Source organism: Manis javanica, chromosome 3, assembly GCF_040802235.1.
Source record: "Manis javanica isolate MJ-LG chromosome 3, MJ_LKY, whole genome shotgun sequence".
In the NCBI taxonomy this organism is placed as follows: domain Eukaryota; kingdom Metazoa; phylum Chordata; class Mammalia; order Pholidota; family Manidae; genus Manis; species Manis javanica.
The window spans coordinates 210,512,270-210,528,375 of NC_133158.1; the positions used below are offsets into that span (position 1 = coordinate 210,512,270).

Consider the following 16,106-nt stretch of genomic DNA (forward strand, 5'->3'; position numbering starts at 1 on the left):
CTTTTCCTTACCTTTGTTGCGGAGCAGCCATCCAGTTTCTCCTTGGTGGTCAGGATTGGTTGCCCCCATCAGCACATTAACTTCTTCTTTGCCTGTTAGTAAAGAACCCAAAGTGCCCAGGCAGCCGGCTTAACTTCCCGTTCAGTGGAGTCGTTGTGTCTCCTGGTGGAAACACCCTTCCCTCTGGAACTAAGAGCTCTAAACCAGCAGAGTGTCAGGTGCTGGAAGTGAGAAGCAAAAATTTTGCTCGTGGGTCACCAGGGGTAATAGTAGCGCCTCTCCCATTTCCACCCCTTGACCCCTCAACCCACAAATCCTGGCTATCAGAGAATCAGCACCATATATTAGATGCTGATTCAGAGTACATACAGCCCTGCAAGGTACTGCCACCTAACTGGCACTGTCACTGGGCCTTTAAAACACCATTCCATCCTCCTTCGAGCCAGATCTTCAAGATGGTGGAAAACATGGTCAGACCAGTGAATTCCACGGGCCTGGGCCCAGTGCCCCACTTCATTTCCTGTGAAGTGAGTCCCTTGACCAGAAGCAATGCTGTGCAGAATACTGTGATGGTGGATAATGCATTCTGTAATACCAAATGCATACATGGTATTTTTGGCAGAAGCATTGCATGCAGAAAGGTAAATCCATGTCCAGAGTAAGTCTCTGTTCCAGTAAGAACTCAGCCCCTTCCATGATGGAAATGGCCCAGTGTAATCAGCCTGCCCCCGGGTAACTGGCTGACCACCCCAGGAACGGTGCCATGTTGGGGACTCACTGTTGGTCTGTGCTGTGGGCAGGCTGGGCGCCCGGCTGTGGCTGCAGCCAGGTCAGCCCTGGTGACTAGCAGTAGTCTGTGTTGCTGACCCTGTGCATAACCGCCATCCCTACCACCATGGCCACTTTGCTCATGAGCCCACTGGGCGATGGCAGGGGTGGCCGGGGAAGAGGCCGACTGGAGACCACAGAACAGGTCATTCTATCCACTTGATTATTACAATCTTCCTCTGCTGAGGTCACCCTTTGGTGAGCATTATACAGGACACAAATATCCTTACATTGTTTGCCCTTTCTAAGGGGACTATTCACATATCTCTTCACCAAATTTCCTCGTAACTAATTTTCCAATCACATTCCTTCCATGTCCCCAACCTTCCAGCCAAACCATTGTCCAGAGCTCACAAGTTGGCGTAAAATCACGTGTCTGACCATTTTTCCTTCCAAGCAAACAGAACAGCCAGGTCCACTGCCAGGAGTTGTGCCCACCGGGAGGATTTCCCTCACCACTGTCCTTCAGGGATGGCCCAGCGAGGGCTGTGGGGCTTCAGCTGTCCGCTTTATTGCAGTGCTTGTGTATCGTGCAGAACCGTCTGTGAACCAGGCCTCCTGTTCCTCTGCCAAGCGATCACAGGGAGCTCCCCATGAGACCGCGGTTTCAGCCTGGGAGAGAGAAGGACGTGTAACAGCAGTGGGGAGCATGGGCATTTGGGTAATGTAGCACTTCCCGTGGTACCTGCTGGGTCCTCAGGGCCTGCTCAGGCCCAATCCCTTACATGTCATGTCCATTTGATGACGGGGTGTGGCTCTGCATGCCGAACTTAGAAATGGTGTGGTGGGTCAGAGAACACCCAGTTCATGACCCATCTCAGGTCACATGGTAACTTGGTGGCCTGTGGCTAAGCGTTCGGTCTCTACTCAGGTCCAGTCACAGCTAAGAGCTGTTTCTCAAAAGGAGAGTCGTTATTCAGAGGATGGGCAGGGTTTAGCTCCAAAATCCACAGGGCCTGTGCTTCAGTTCACTTGTAGAGGCCTGCCAAGGGCCCCAGAGGGCACCCCTCCCTGCCACGGCCTCTTCATGCACCACTGGGCCTGCAGGGTCATATGGCTCAGGGGGCAGAGCAGCTGGCACAGCAGCCGGGACCTGCTGTAGAGCCTTCTCTTGTTCTGGGCCTCACCCCAAACCAGCAGCTGTTTGGGTCACTTGGTAAATGGGCCAGAGTAACACCCCAAATGAGGATATCATGCCTCTAAAACCCAGAGGCCCACTAGGTGTGGTGCCTCTTTCTTGGTTGTAGGAGGGGCCCAGATGCAACAATTCATGCTTTACCTTAGACGGGATATGTCCACATGCCCCACCTGCTGGACCCCTTGAAATTTTCACTGAGTTACAAGACCCCCAAATTTTCATTGTAGTTATTTCCCACCCTCTGACATGCAAAAGGTCTTACAGATAGTTCCAGCTATTACCATAGTGAGTTCCTACTTACTTGCTCACGAGGTCCAATCAGCATAATGTCACCAGTGCAATGGCCAGAGTTAAAGAAGAAAAAGGAGATCAAGTCCCCTGTGAACTGAACTCTGATGTAGATCTAGAGAATCCATCTGCACCTGTGATAAGACAGGGAGGGTGTAATACTGGCCCTGCCGGCTGAAAGCAAACTGCATCGGGCGGACCCTGCGGACAGGTATGGGCCACACAGCACTTGTCAGATCAGTAGTGGTGTCCCAGGGGATGTGTTCATGTTCTCAAGCAGGGGAACCACATCTGGTGTGTCAGCTACAATTGAAGTTACCTCCTAGTTAAGCTTAATCACTGTCATTTTCCAAGATCGACCAGTCTTCTGCACAGGACAGAGGAAAATTGAATGGGGCATGTGGTGGGAATCGCCACCCTGGGACCCTTTAGTCCTTGGCGGGGGCACGGATCCCTCCAGTCCCTCCCGGGATGGTGCTGCTGTGGTTTACCATTTTCCTAGGTAGGGGCAGTTTGTGGCTTCCATGTGGCCTTTCCCATCATACTACCCCTCACTCCATGGGTCAGGGAACCACGGTGGGGATTCTGCCAGTGCTAAGTGTGTCTATTCCAACTGTACACCCAGATCTGGGGAATAACCCCCGGGTGAAGTCAGGGGTGCCCCGTGAGGCGGCCTGAGCTAAGACCCCGCTGATGGCCTGCCCGCCATAAGCCCCCTGCTCTGACTGGTGGACAGGGCAACGTGGCACCTTCTGGTGTCAGTGTCAGTTCAGCACCTGTGCCCAGTACCCCTCAGAAGGTGCGATTATTTCCTTTTCCCCAGTGCAGTCACCCTGGTGAGAGGCCACAGTCTCTCAGGACGGCTGGGACGATGATGAACAGTGTGAATATCTGGCAGTGAACGGGGTCCTTTGTCAAAGAGACCTGGCCCCCCTTCACTCAAGGGGTTCTGGGTCTGTAAACTGGCTCAAGTCTGAGAGTTTATTAAGGGCCATGGCTCTGTTTTTATTATTCAGGTTAGACTTTTGTTCACGTGACCTAGATCTTTCTGCTCATACAAGTAAGGATTTAGTAGGAATTTAGGAATTCAATAATTCCTCTCTATTTTACTAGTAGGAACAGCAGGATCAGCTGGCCAATGCCCAGGCCCGTGGGCGTCAGCCTGTTCGGTGGGCGGCTCTGACTCTGCTGCCCATCGCAGCAGCCACGCCCTCTTTGCCTTTGGTAGCGGGCTGCTGTCACTTGGCCCCTGCCGCCCCGGAATCTGATTACTCTCATCATGGTTAGGCTCCCCAGTCAGGGACTGCAGTGCCCACTGCACCGTCGGGCCTGCAGAGAAGAATGCTCCCAGAGCTCTTCACGGATGCCACGCATCCCCTCACAAATGTATTTCTCACCGTCAAGGTGAAAGTCGTGTCTTCTGGACCCTCCCAGGGTGAGTGAGTAGGTCTCAAATGACACATCCACTCAGACATCCCAGTCTCCCTGTCTTTGAGTCCTTCCTTTACACTAAACCACGGCAAGTCTGGCATTCCTAACTCACTCATTGTGGGGCACCTTCTGGCCCATGTTCCAGCCAACCCACCAAACAGCTACGGCCCCTTCCAACCCCGACACGCAACATTAGCTGCAGAGTCTCTGCTTAGAGACCCCGTATCAGCAACTCCTGCCCGATCTGCGTGTCCCTTCCCCCATCATCCCACACCCTTAATACCACACAGCTATTCCCCACATTTCTATCCTATAAATTAGAACCTCAAGTGGTCCTTCTGGAGTGCAGGGCACCTGCTCACTCATGGGTCACGCTTTGTACCTCACTTCAGGGGCTGCTGGGACTTGAGTCTAGTTATGGGCCTGGAAGCAAAGAGGAGCGGTGGGTGGGCCCTGAGGAGAGTCTCCGTCGTCTTCCCTGGCGACAGCCTCTGGGGAGACCATTCCCCTTTCCTCAGGCAGTGCCCACCTCATCCCCTCAGGCAGAGGGCGCGTCATTTACTGGGAGTGGAGATGCTGCTTCCACTGGCACAAACTCAGCAGGATTTAGGGGCTCCGCGTCCCCAGCTCCATCAGGATCTTCCCACGCACCCCCATTCCAACGCCGGATCCCATTCCTTCCCGATCAATGTCCTCGCTCTAGCTGTGGACGCCCTGTGAGGCCAGGAGTTCAACTCCCACTGTAATTCAGCCAGTCAGAGGAGGCGGTTGTGAGTTTGATTCTTTGCCTTCTTGGCCCTGTGGCTATAGGAGAGAACTGGGTACCACATGACATCTAGCCAAGCTCACACAGCTCGCAAAGAATGGATATAGGATTCACAATGAAGGCAGCTCAGCTCCACAGTTCCAAGCTGCCTGAGCGGCCACATTAAACACTGTCCTTCTAACAGCATCCGAGCAGATGAGACATGCTCCTCAGTGAGAGCACCGGCTGCCAGTAGTTACTGCAGTCTTCTCCTGTCTTCTTGGCCTCAGTTTCCCCAGTGAAGGCTGACCTTGTCCTCCCCTGGAGGCACCTCCACCCCCACCTTACCCAGAGATTCCATATCAAAAGTGGCTATCTGGCCACTCTTATGCACCTGAGCGGCTCTATGGCATCTTCTTAAGAAGCACTGTATTCGTCAGCTGGGGCTGCCGTGACAAAGTTCACAGAAACAACAGAAATGCATTGTCTCACAGCTCTGGAGGCTGGTAGTCTGAGGTCAGGGTGTCCGCAGGGCTGGTTCCTACTGGCTGTGAGGAAGGGGCTGCCCCAGGCCTTGGCTGGTCGATGGCCATCGTCTCCTTGTGTGTCTTCATATCATCTTCCCTCAGTGTGTGTCTGTCTCTGTCCAAACTTCCCCTTTTTATAAGGACCCCAGTCATATTGGGTCAGGGGCCACCCTAATGACCACATATAAATTGATTACCTCTGTACAGGCCCCGTCTCCAAGGCAGACCATAGTCTGAGACAACAGGGGTTAGGACTTCAGCAAAGGAATTTGGAGGGGACACAATTCAACCCATAACAAATACCACTACCTGTTCAGTCTACTCCTTTGTGGAATATTTCCGACAGCTTTTGTCCTGGGAAATGGTTCAAAAGACTCCTAACTGGAATTCCTTTATACCAGGAGTTTGGATGGCTATACCCAGGTTCCCTGGCCTCTTCCCCAGGAAGTATGTGTCTTTGTGGGAAGAATGTTCAACCTGAAAATATAGCAGATCGTGGCTCTGGAGAATAGAATAAGTAGCTACTGCGATCTGGCAGTCCCAGATTCTACAGTGTCATTTGGTGGGGCCAAACATCTGGACACAATCGTCCAGGGGGCTCCAGGAGGAAGGAGCAACACCCCACCATCCCAGATCGCTCTGTTCTCCGCAGAGTTCAGACGTGGAACCAACCTCTTGGAAGCTCTAGTTTCTTTAACCATTTTATCTCAAACCTGTGTTGCCTTTATTTTATATCATAGGGCATTTCTCCCGCCAATAGGGCTAATTTTTTCTTTAATCTCGATTGGTGGTGTTGGGGAGTTTGGGGTAATAGCTCTTGATCGCCTGCTGTCATATTTAGGTGACAAAGCCAGGTAGTGGGTATTACCTTAGTTTTTGAAATCTTCCCATACTGTTTCACCTAAAATATGTATCTGTGTGACATCTAGGATGCAGTGTTCAGTGAAGGCACTAGTAGATATTTCTCATGATTCATCCTCTAGTGATTTCATGTTTTCATTGCATTCACCCTAAGAACAAATGAAATACAAAGCTCTCCTCATGACAAAACCCATTCACAGACTTTATTTCATGTTAGCCTCACAACAGCCTTTGTGCAATAGACAAGGCAGGTGTTGGTGTCTATTCTACAGGAAGGTGGCCTAAGAATGGGGAAGGTTAAGGAATGAGCTCAATGTCACACTATGATTTAAAATCCTGGCCCCTTTCATATCTCTGAGATGCACATGTCCTGTGCCCAGCCAGCAAGAAGATAATGGGAGCATGAGCTTGCAGATACCAGAAAGGCATTTCTGTTATGCTCCTGCTTAGGGGTAGTTTATAGGGTGGAGTGTAGGAGAAGGGGGATATAGTACCAAAAGTGTTGGCAGGGGAGTCATTTGAGAACCTCATTCTAAGTATAACCCAACAATAATCATGGGAATTAAAATATTGCTCCTGTCCTAATAATAGCAGAGTCCTCATCAAAGGACCTTATCTTAGCTGGAGAGCAAGGTGGGACATCTGTTAGAGCTCTTAGTTCAACCTCTGCACATTTGTTTAAATTGTGTCTATTGGCCAGCATTCCTCTTGATTGTTAAAGCACCACATGTAAAAATGTCTTACATATGGAAGAAAATTTCAGGGACAAAATGTACATACATCCCTTCCTACAGAAGTTTGTCACTCACTCAGTCATGCGCACACAGGTGCTGATAAGCTCCCATGTTGGGGCTGGCACCCAGGCCTCCTTCCGGTGGGAGCTGAGCTGCTGTCCACGTTAGGCACTGCCCACGGCCACTGTGGGAGCTGCGAAGAGCCAGCTGAAGGCTGGGACCCTTGACTATTCAAGAAAGGAGCCTGCTCCTAATTTTCTCTGGGTCTTCAGGCAGAATCACTCAATCGTTCTGAGCCTCTGCTTTTGTTTTGTTTTATTTATTTATCTGTAAGTGAAGGGATGAAACCAGCTGTTCTCTGAGACCTCTGTGATTAATTCTGAGCCTCCATATGCTCAACAGAAAACCTGCGATACTGCCATAGTATTTGCGCCTCTCAGAATATTTCTCCCTTCCTATTCTGTAGGACGGTTTCTGTGTCTAAGCTAGACAGTGTCTATGCTAGGACTGGAGACAGGGAGCCATCGTCCCTTAGCTGAACGATTCTGGACAAGGCTCTTGGCTCCATTTAACTGTTTCTTCATCCACAAATCAGAATATTAATACCTGCCTTGCCTATATCCCATGGGGCAGTTGTGAGTATCAATGTTAACAATGAGTTTGAACAAGTTTTTGCAAAATCTAAAAGGGTGTGCTACTGTAAGGGATAATTCTGAATCTAATTTGCTTGATAGTGGGCTGCTTGCTTACTCATCGAGTGCCCAGCAGAGTGCCCACCCCTTGGAAGGTACCCAAGAACTGTTCACTGAGTGAATGCATAAGTGAAAGTATAAAAAAGGCTGGAAGCTAAGGATGGGCAAAAAAGGTAAGGTTCAGAGGGATTAAATCTGCAGTCTTGTTCCGTGAGTGCCACCCTCCATTCTACTCCCACACCCAGAGTGCCCAGGAGTTTACATATTTAAAAGGGAAAAGCAGAGAATGTTGCATTACTCTGTTTAGGGCAGAGGTGCAACCCGGGGATGTGACAGTGAGAAAAATGCCTGCAGTGCCAAAACAGTAGGTTTGCTTGGCGTTGAGCTGCAAAAGCAAAGGGTACAAAGGATGCAAGCTTCCGTAGGCTCCTGCAGGAGACCTCGCCTTGACACTTGGCCTATTTCTGATATGCTTAGGCTGCTAGTGCATCATGGTCATTAGGGAGTGTTTAATGGGGCCCTACCACTTGTTAGCCTTGAACTCCAAATATTGGCTCCCCAGCACCGCGAAACTGAGTGAATGCAGCTGAATGCGCTGCTCAGCTTCTCTGCCCTGCCTTGCAGCAAAGATACGCACAATATCCTTTTCTCTTGAAGGCCCGCCCTGAACGTTCGCAGCTCTGAACTTCAGCCCCAGTGATGGTGCTGAAGGCCTTACTGAGCTTCTCAGCCTCTGCCCAAACCAATCACTAATCAACAAATGCCTCGAGGAGAAAAGCTGCAAAGAATGCCAAACTTACTTCAACGAGTCTCCCTTCTCCTTGGGATTTTGGGCCCTGACCAAAGCCTTCAGAAGGATGTCTGGGTATTTTATCTAATGATGGTGGCTGTACTCAGCAGGTGGGGTTTGGTCGGCTACAAACTAGCCCATCGTAGGCAGAAGTGGAAGCCCAGGGACATCTTCGCAGTGCTTCCCAGGTGACGCAGCCAAGATTGAGAGTCCCGACCCAGGCCAATAATCCCATTGAATGGAAGGGATTCTGAGGCTCAAAGAGGAATGAAGACTTATCCAGACACCCTCTTTGTTAATTCCTGAGCTGGGACTCAGACCCTGTTGTCCGAAGTCCAGGCCTGCGTGCCTCCCGTGGCCCCGGGCCAGGCTCCGCCAGGAGGCACCCCTTCCATTTCTGTTTTCTTCTACCCTTGTTGCTCTGGACTGAGATGGACTGTGGGGTCCCCGCCCCCACCCCACCCCACACGTGGGTGGGCAGTGCTGGCGTGCTAAGAGACCTGCTGCTTCTGCTTCCTCCTGTCCTGCCCTGTTCCCAGTGCAGACCAGCAGCAGGCCAGCTACTTGCCCCAGACATGCAGTCAGCTGCGGCTCTATGCTAATGGGCCGGGATGGCCTGATTACAGCCTGTGGCTTCCTGAGTAATCACGGGCCTCCCCCGGACTCCAGGGGCCTGTGTTCCTCTCTCCCAACTTCACACCTCAGCCACTGTGGCTCATGTTTCCTCTCTTGCCTTAAATGTCCCCCTTGCTGCTCAGAGCCAACCCCTCCCCTCCTTTGCCCTTTGGCACTGCCAATACCAAGATCCTATTACAGGCTGTGTCGGGGGCCCTGTCCTGGACAGTGCATTGGTCAGCCTCGCCCCCTGCCCGCCAGCACTAACCACTAAGCAACGGTTGTTGACTTCCTGCCTGGCCAGACCCAGGCTCGCCAGCTGGCCCTTCTCTGACCCCATGATTCACGGCTGGCCCAGGCAGGGCAGGCAGAGCCTCGGCTCACCTGAAGAAGACGGTCCTTCTCATTACCCCTTCCCTGCACTGCAGGACCCTCGCCTCCTCGGGGCAGCTGCAGGGCAGGAGGCCCTGGCAGTGGGACCCAGGGGAGCTGGGAAGAGGACCAGGACCCCATGGGTGGGGTGACGAAGCGCAGAAATGGCAGGGTAGGGGGATGAGCACAGGTTTCAGAGCCTCTTGGGCCCAGGTTTGAATCCTGTCTCTGCCCCTTACTGGTGGACGATATTGGGCGAGTCACCTACCTGCACCACGGTTTCCCACCTGTAACATGGGGCACAATCTCAGGTACCGGGGACATAATAGAGACTCGGCAGACGAATGCTCACTACTCTTGTGGCCCTGCCCTCCTCCAGGAGGTGAGCTGTGCCTGACTGGTGCAGGGCGGCTGAAGGTGCACCGGCACCAGCCTGGGGCCCCAGATGGAGCCACCCCACTTGATGTCCTCAAGGCTACAGCCTGGAGCCCCTGTCTGGGTTCTCAGATGGGGTCACAGTAGCAGCGTGGCTGGGGTATGGAGGGGGACATGATCCTCTCCCTCCAAGTCCTCCTTCCACTCACGCTGGGGGCTGCAGCTCCTGGGGGAAGGAGGTGGACTGTGTGCACCAGGCTTCTGCCCAAACCTTCACCTTCACAGGTCAGCACCTGCCTTCCCCCTCCAGGGAGAGACTTCCAGAAAGAGGAGCCCAGGGGGCTGGAGAGGGGGAGCCAGAGAGGGTCTTTACTGTCTGCCAGTGAGCTCTTGTGCCCTCCCGAGGAAGGGAGGGGAGGGCGCCCCACAAAGGTGGCATGGGAAGGAATGGGTCCCGGGGAGAGAGTGAGGGGGCTCCTGCTGGGCCTGGGGCTGGGCAGCACAGGGCGTCCTTGCCCAGATGAGATTCCTAGGTTTTCCCTTAGGTGAGGCTGGAGACGACTGTGGGCCCAGCCACCCAGGGGACGAATGGAAGCCACAGAGTGGTTGTAAGAAGAGAAGATGAAGCGCCGAGGAGCTGGGGGCCGACTCTGGGGAGCCATGTTCCTGGGGCGGCAGAGGGCGGCCCAAAGAAGCAGGCCGAGGACAGGGACAGGGGCCGCGGGAGCAGTCGTGGACTACAGAGAGGCAATGCTGATTTTATAGACAAGGACGCACTACAGAGTGGGCAGGGGCATGGCCTGTGTCCCCGCCCGCCCGCACAGTCTCCGGGCCCTCTCCACCTTCACACAGCTGCTTTTCCCAACCTCAGCTGCCCAGGGGCCCAGGCAGAGTTGGGGTGAAGACAGCTTCTGTGACTTTGCCGGTTCTCAGCAAGTCCCGCCAGCTGGGGAGGGTGGTCCCTGCATCTCCCTGTGCAGCTCGGCGGGTCCCACCGCCGGCAGCTCCGAGGCCAGGTGGCCTCCACTGCCACCGGCCCCACTCGCCCCCGCCAGCCTGATGACGGGACCCCAGCCTGTGCTGCAGGCTGTCCATGTGAGACGAGCCCATGCAGGGCCACATCCCTGCTGTGTGTGGGAGGTGGGCACAGGCAGGCGGAGGCGGGGAATGGCTGGAAGGTTTTTACTGGCCCTGGCGGGGCTGGCTCTCTGCGGCCTCTGGATTCCAGTTCAGACTGTAATAGAGGATGTGTTCACTGACACTCTGTCCCTCTTAGAAACGCTCTGAGAGGGAGAGGGGGACAGCAGGGGTGCAGAGCGCTGGCAGCAGATAGCAGCAGCCCCACGAACAGCAGGGGTGTTGCATCAGCCAGGAAGAGGCCTGCGCTGCGGAACCGGGTCGGGGCCACAGGGAGGGCTCCCAGCTCCCGGCCTCACACCCCTTCCCGCTGCGGGGCACACCGGGCTTCTGGTCTCTGCTTAGGGGACCCCGGGGATATCACTCCACCTCTCTGGGCCTTAGTTGCCCCCTCTATGAAATGAAGGAATTGGATTGGCTCCCACCTAGCACAGAACTCACGGAGTCTCTTTCAGGAGAGATGGTATAACAGCCAAGTTCTCAGGAGAGCTGGGTGTGGGCCTTAGAATTCATCTCCCAGGCCAGCCCCAGTGTTCACTGTTCATAAAACCCCCAACAGTGACCCTTTGCCAAGACCACAGAAGAAGCCAGGCCTTTGCTGTCCCTCGGCCCCCAGTGGGGACTAAGGTTGTTCTCCACAACTCCTGGCCTCACCAGGCCCCACGGTTTCTCTTCCTCTGTGCTCCCCACACTTTCTGGCTTACCTTAGACAGGGTGACAGCCACACTCTGCTTTGTGTCCCCCGGGTTGTTGCAGCTCTGAGCGGTGATGACTGTTGCATAGTCAGAAGGCTATTGAGGTCATCCGTGCCCTGATTTGAGCCCTAGATGGGGTCTCTAAGGAAGGGCCATGGCTTATTCTTGGCATCTGCTCTGGGCCCTAGGCTAGAACCGGGAGGAAGAGGGGGTCCACAACTATTCAGCAAATCACCGTCTTCAAGCATATACTGCTCTCCCCCTGTCATGTACCCAGCTCCCTGCCCAGAGCTGGGGTGGGAGCTGTGGCCCTCACTATTTTCCTGGGGCTCCACAGTCTAGCAGGGTCCCACCCAATAGGCATCAAGGGTGTGCTTTCACTGTACTGTGACTGCTCTTTCTACACGTCAACTAAAAGTCTCAGAAAGTGACAGCCTCAAGAGCTAGGAGAAGAGGCTGGAGTGGTCAGGGTGGGCTTCCTGGAGGAGCTGCCCTTTCTCTTGGCTGTTGATATGTTCACTCACTCAACCTGGGAGGTGAATGCTTCTCATGCCTCACTTTCTTGGCTTTCTCCTCCTTGTCACCTGACTCCAGATGCCTAAGCATCAAGGGCAAAGCCCAGGGCTGGGATAACGGGTATGGGATAGGGGTGAATTCAACAGTCAAAGACAGTGAGTAAGTGTAGAAGGCCAGGGTGGTCTCCAGGGTGGAACAGACAATCCCAGACAGCCCCAGTCCTTTCCCAGAACTGTCCACTCTCTCAGTCACCAGCTGGAGGGCACCTGTGCAACTGTGGACAAGCCCTGGAGTCAGAACAGTAAGTGCTCACCATGCCCCAGGACTCAGGCCGCCCCTTACTGTGTTCTCGGGATCCCCAACAGCCTGCAGGTGACTGTTCCCATCCCTTAGAGAAGCCGAGTCTAGTCATCAGCCCAAGGGCCCAGAGCCGGCAGGTGGCGTCCGCCTCGACCCTGGCTGTCGCTGCAGCCTGCACCACACCCGCCTCGGGGACTGACCTCTCTCCTCTTTCCTCCGACCCTAGGTGCCCCTGGCCCTCCAGGACCAAGAGGACTCAAGGGAGATGCGGGCATGAAAGGGCCTGTTGGCAGCAGAGGACCGAAAGGAGACCCTGGCAGCTTGGGCCCCCCCGGACCCCAGGGCCCTCAGGGGCAGCCAGGGGACGCCGGACCTGTGGGAGAAAGGGGGCTGGTTGGCCTTCGGGGTTTCCCAGGCCTCAAAGGCTTGAAGGGCAGCTTTGGAACTGGAGGCCCGAGAGGACAGCCAGGCCCCAAAGGGGACTTGGGGCCCCCAGGACCAGAGGGGCCCCCCGGGTCTCCAGGGCCCTCAGGGCCTCAGGGAAAACCAGGGATTGCCGGGAAGACAGGGTCACCAGGCCAGCGGGGGCCCACGGGGCTTAAGGGTGAACCAGGGATCCAGGGTCCCCCTGGCCTCCCAGGGCCCCCAGGCCCTCCAGGAAGCCAGAGCCACTACTGAGGAGGTGCCAGTCCCAGACACTGCCACACAGAACGCTGGGTAGGGGGCTCAGGAAGAGCGAGCCCCCTAGAAATCTACATCTACAGACCACTGTGGTCCTTTGACCCCAAAGGGGGTTCCCCCAGGTCTGCCTCTCACTGTGGGGCTCCCCAGCAGTGCCTCTACCATAGAAAGCAGCCCCACATACACATGTGCACGCACACACACACACACACACACACACACACACACATTTCCCTTCAGGCCGGGGTCCGACTGGGTTTTCCTAGCTGGGCAGGAGGAGAGGGCAGGGAAGACCCCCCTCTCCTGTGACTGAGACTTTTAGGGAGGTGGCTGCCTTGGGGAAGCCTTGAGTCTCTCTGAATGGGTGACCAACTCCCATCTTTTCAGCAACTCATGCCCATTCCAGCCTGCAGCTCCTGGTGGCTCCCCGCGGTTGAAAAGACCCAGGAGAAACTTTGTAGGGAGTTGTGGTACCAGCCCTGGGGACAAGGTGGATTTGGCAACTGCAAGACCGTGCCCGTAGCCACGGGCACAGCACCTCCGGAGCCACCCCACCTCGCCCTGGCCAGAGGACCAGCCTGGCCGTCGTTCTCGGGCCTGCGCACTGGGCCCCAATGGGTTCGGTGCTTTTTCTCATGTCCTCAGAACATTCCTTGCTCCACTTCTCAGGAGCAACTCTGCCTGGGCCCCTGGGCCTTGCCTCCACCTCTCAGGAGCACCCCCAAAGGAGCCCGAGCAGGAATTGCATCTGCACAAGGAGACTAATCAGGCCTTGGGACATTCTCCTGGGAAGCTGGAGGAGGGGAGCAGAGGCAAGCGAGCGGGTGCTGGGGGCACCGGGCTGCCCGAGACTGCCACTCTGGTCCCCGGGGTGGTGGCCGAAGGAGGGACAACCTCCGTAACAGGCAGCTCTCCCCCCCATACCATGCTCTCCTTCTGCCCCCGGCTGCCTGCTGACCTCACCCCTCCATGATCCAGAATAACCCACGGCTGGCTTCTCTGCAGGGACAAGACTGGGCAAGGATGGCAGGGCCTGGACATCCACAGGAGGCACACTCTGGCATCCCATCTCGCCCACCTCCCCCTTCCAGGGCACACTGGCACCACGGAGCCCGGAGTGGTTCCCCCAGCAGGGACAAGGCCGCACAAAGGCTAACCTCCCTGAAACCGCCCTGCATTTGGGCACAGAGTGCCACCACTCCTGGGCTGGAGGCATGGAGCCGCCTCCGCCCCAGCCTGACTCAGAGACCAGCCCCCTCCCCATCCCAAAAGCCTAATGCCAGCACCTTTCTTTTAACAGATGTGCAACTGGTTTGCACTCCCCCTGCCCCCGCGCCTTGTAATTCTCCTTCTATGTATGATATCACGCCACATAGTATGACTGACTCAGTAAAGAGCTGTTTTCAGGAGGGAGGTGTCTTCTGGTGCTTTCTGCCTGGCCTTTGAAGAGGAGCCAGTGGATGACGGATCTGCTAGACCCTCAGGCCCACTGTGGGGCTGGGGTCTAAACGCCTGGCCTCTCACTCCAGAAAAACGAGCTCTGCCAGGAGTTCAGGGACCAAGGACCTGGGGCCTGGAAATGAGAGGGAATTACCCATGAGGAGCAGGAACCCCGTGGGCAATAGGCGAGCTTTACTCATCTTTCTGCAGGGCCTTACGGCTGTTTGGCCAAAATGAGATTTGAAGGTAAGACAGGCCTGGACATCTGAGCGATGCCTCCTGCTTCCACCTTCTGTCCCTATGACTAGCAGGGAAAGGAGGAAGAAAAGGAGAAAAAGACCAGGTCAGACCTGCACCAAGGGGCCCCCAGGGCCCCCAGGGGGCATGGAAGACTTCTGGGTCCCTGGGAATCCGCCTGCCTGCTCCGGGAACAGGATTGAGTCAGGGGGCTCTGCCTCAGAGGTCAGCTTTTAGGGCAGTGTCTCAGTTCTCTCAGGCTGCTATAACAGATCAGCCTGGGGGCTTAGAAACAATAGCCATCTATTTCTCACAGGTCCAGAGGCTGGCATCAAGGTGCCGCGTGTCTAGTGAGAGCTGCTTCCTGGTTCGTGAAGGGCAGCCTTCTCGCTGTGTCCCTCCACGGCAGGAGGGGCGAGGGTGTTCTGCAGGGCATCTTTTATAAGGGTATTATTCTCATTCATGAGGGCCCCACGCAAGACCTGATCACCTCCCCAGATCCCTGCCTGCTGACTGTGTCATTTAGGGTTAGGGTTAGGTACTTTTTGGGCAACATAAACATTTAGTCTATGGCAGCAAACCTAAGCTCATTCACTAGTAGAACATGACTGAATATAAGCCCTGTGCCCTGTTTTGCTTTTTTATTTGGGGGTGGTGGTGGAGAAGGGGGGTGTATTAGGGTTCTCCAGAGAAACCAAACCAATAGGCTATGTGATACACCCCCTCTTTTCTGCTGGTGATAGGTTCCAAGACCCCCCAGTGGACGCTTAAAGCTGCAGATACTACCAAACCCTATATACACTGTTTTTCCTATACATACATACCTATGATAAAGTTTAATTTCTAGGTTAGGCACAGTAAGAGTTTAACAACAGTAACTAATATAGAAACTATAACAATAGACTGTAATAAAAGTTATATGATATGATCTCTTTCTCTCACAATATCCTGCTGTACTGCACTCACCCGTCTTGTGATGATGTGAGATTATAAACTGCCACGTGATGACGTGCGGTGAGGTGGATGACGTGGGCCCTGTGATGTAGTGTTAGGCTACTACAGACCTGATGGCATGTCAGGAGAATCACCTGCTTCTGGACTGTGGTTGACCCTGGGTGACCAAAACCACGGAAGGTAAACCCATGGACAAGGGGGGCCGCTGTATACATATGATTCTCTAAAGAGAGAGAGAGAGACAGAGACAGAGATAAAGGCTGAGAAATCCGTGGTCCGCCATCTACAAGCTATAGACTCAGGTGCGTCAATGGTTTGGTTGAGTCTGAGTCCAAAATCCTGAGAACCAGGAGAGCCACTAACCTAGGTCCCAGTCGGAGGACAGGAGAGTGAAGACCAGTGTCCACTGGTCAGGCAGAGAGACAGAGTTCTCCTTTCCTCTGCCTTTTTACTCTATCCAGGCTCTCAGCAGACTGGACAGTGCCCACCGCTTTAGTGAGGGTGATCTTCTTTTCTGAGCCCACTGACTCAAATGATAATCTCTTCTGGAAACACCCTCAGAGACACATCCAGAATGTTTAACCAGATGTCTGGGCACCCTGCGGCCCAGTGGAGGTGACACAGAAGTAACCCTCAGAGGATGCTTAGTAGAGAAAGTGAGCAGAGAGGAAGAAGGATAGGGATGGGGCTGCCGCACAAGGCCCTCACCTCTTTCTCAACCACCTATGGTGGCATGGAGGCCCTTCTCCC

The 16,106-nt window shown here is 54.5% G+C and overlaps 1 protein-coding gene across 1 annotated transcript in view; it reads left to right on the forward strand.

The window, feature by feature from the left end:
* The window catches only part of SCARA3 (scavenger receptor class A member 3), a 36,138-nt gene extending 22,004 nt beyond the window's left edge, over positions 1 to 14,134 (forward strand). The window contains exon 6 of the mRNA XM_073232728.1: positions 12,271 to 14,134. Within this exon, the coding sequence (XP_073088829.1) occupies positions 12,271 to 12,722 (452 nt within the window). The 3' untranslated portion in view covers positions 12,723 to 14,134. The remainder of the gene's footprint in view (positions 1 to 12,270) is intronic.
* The last annotated feature ends 1,972 nt before the right edge of the window (positions 14,135 to 16,106 follow it).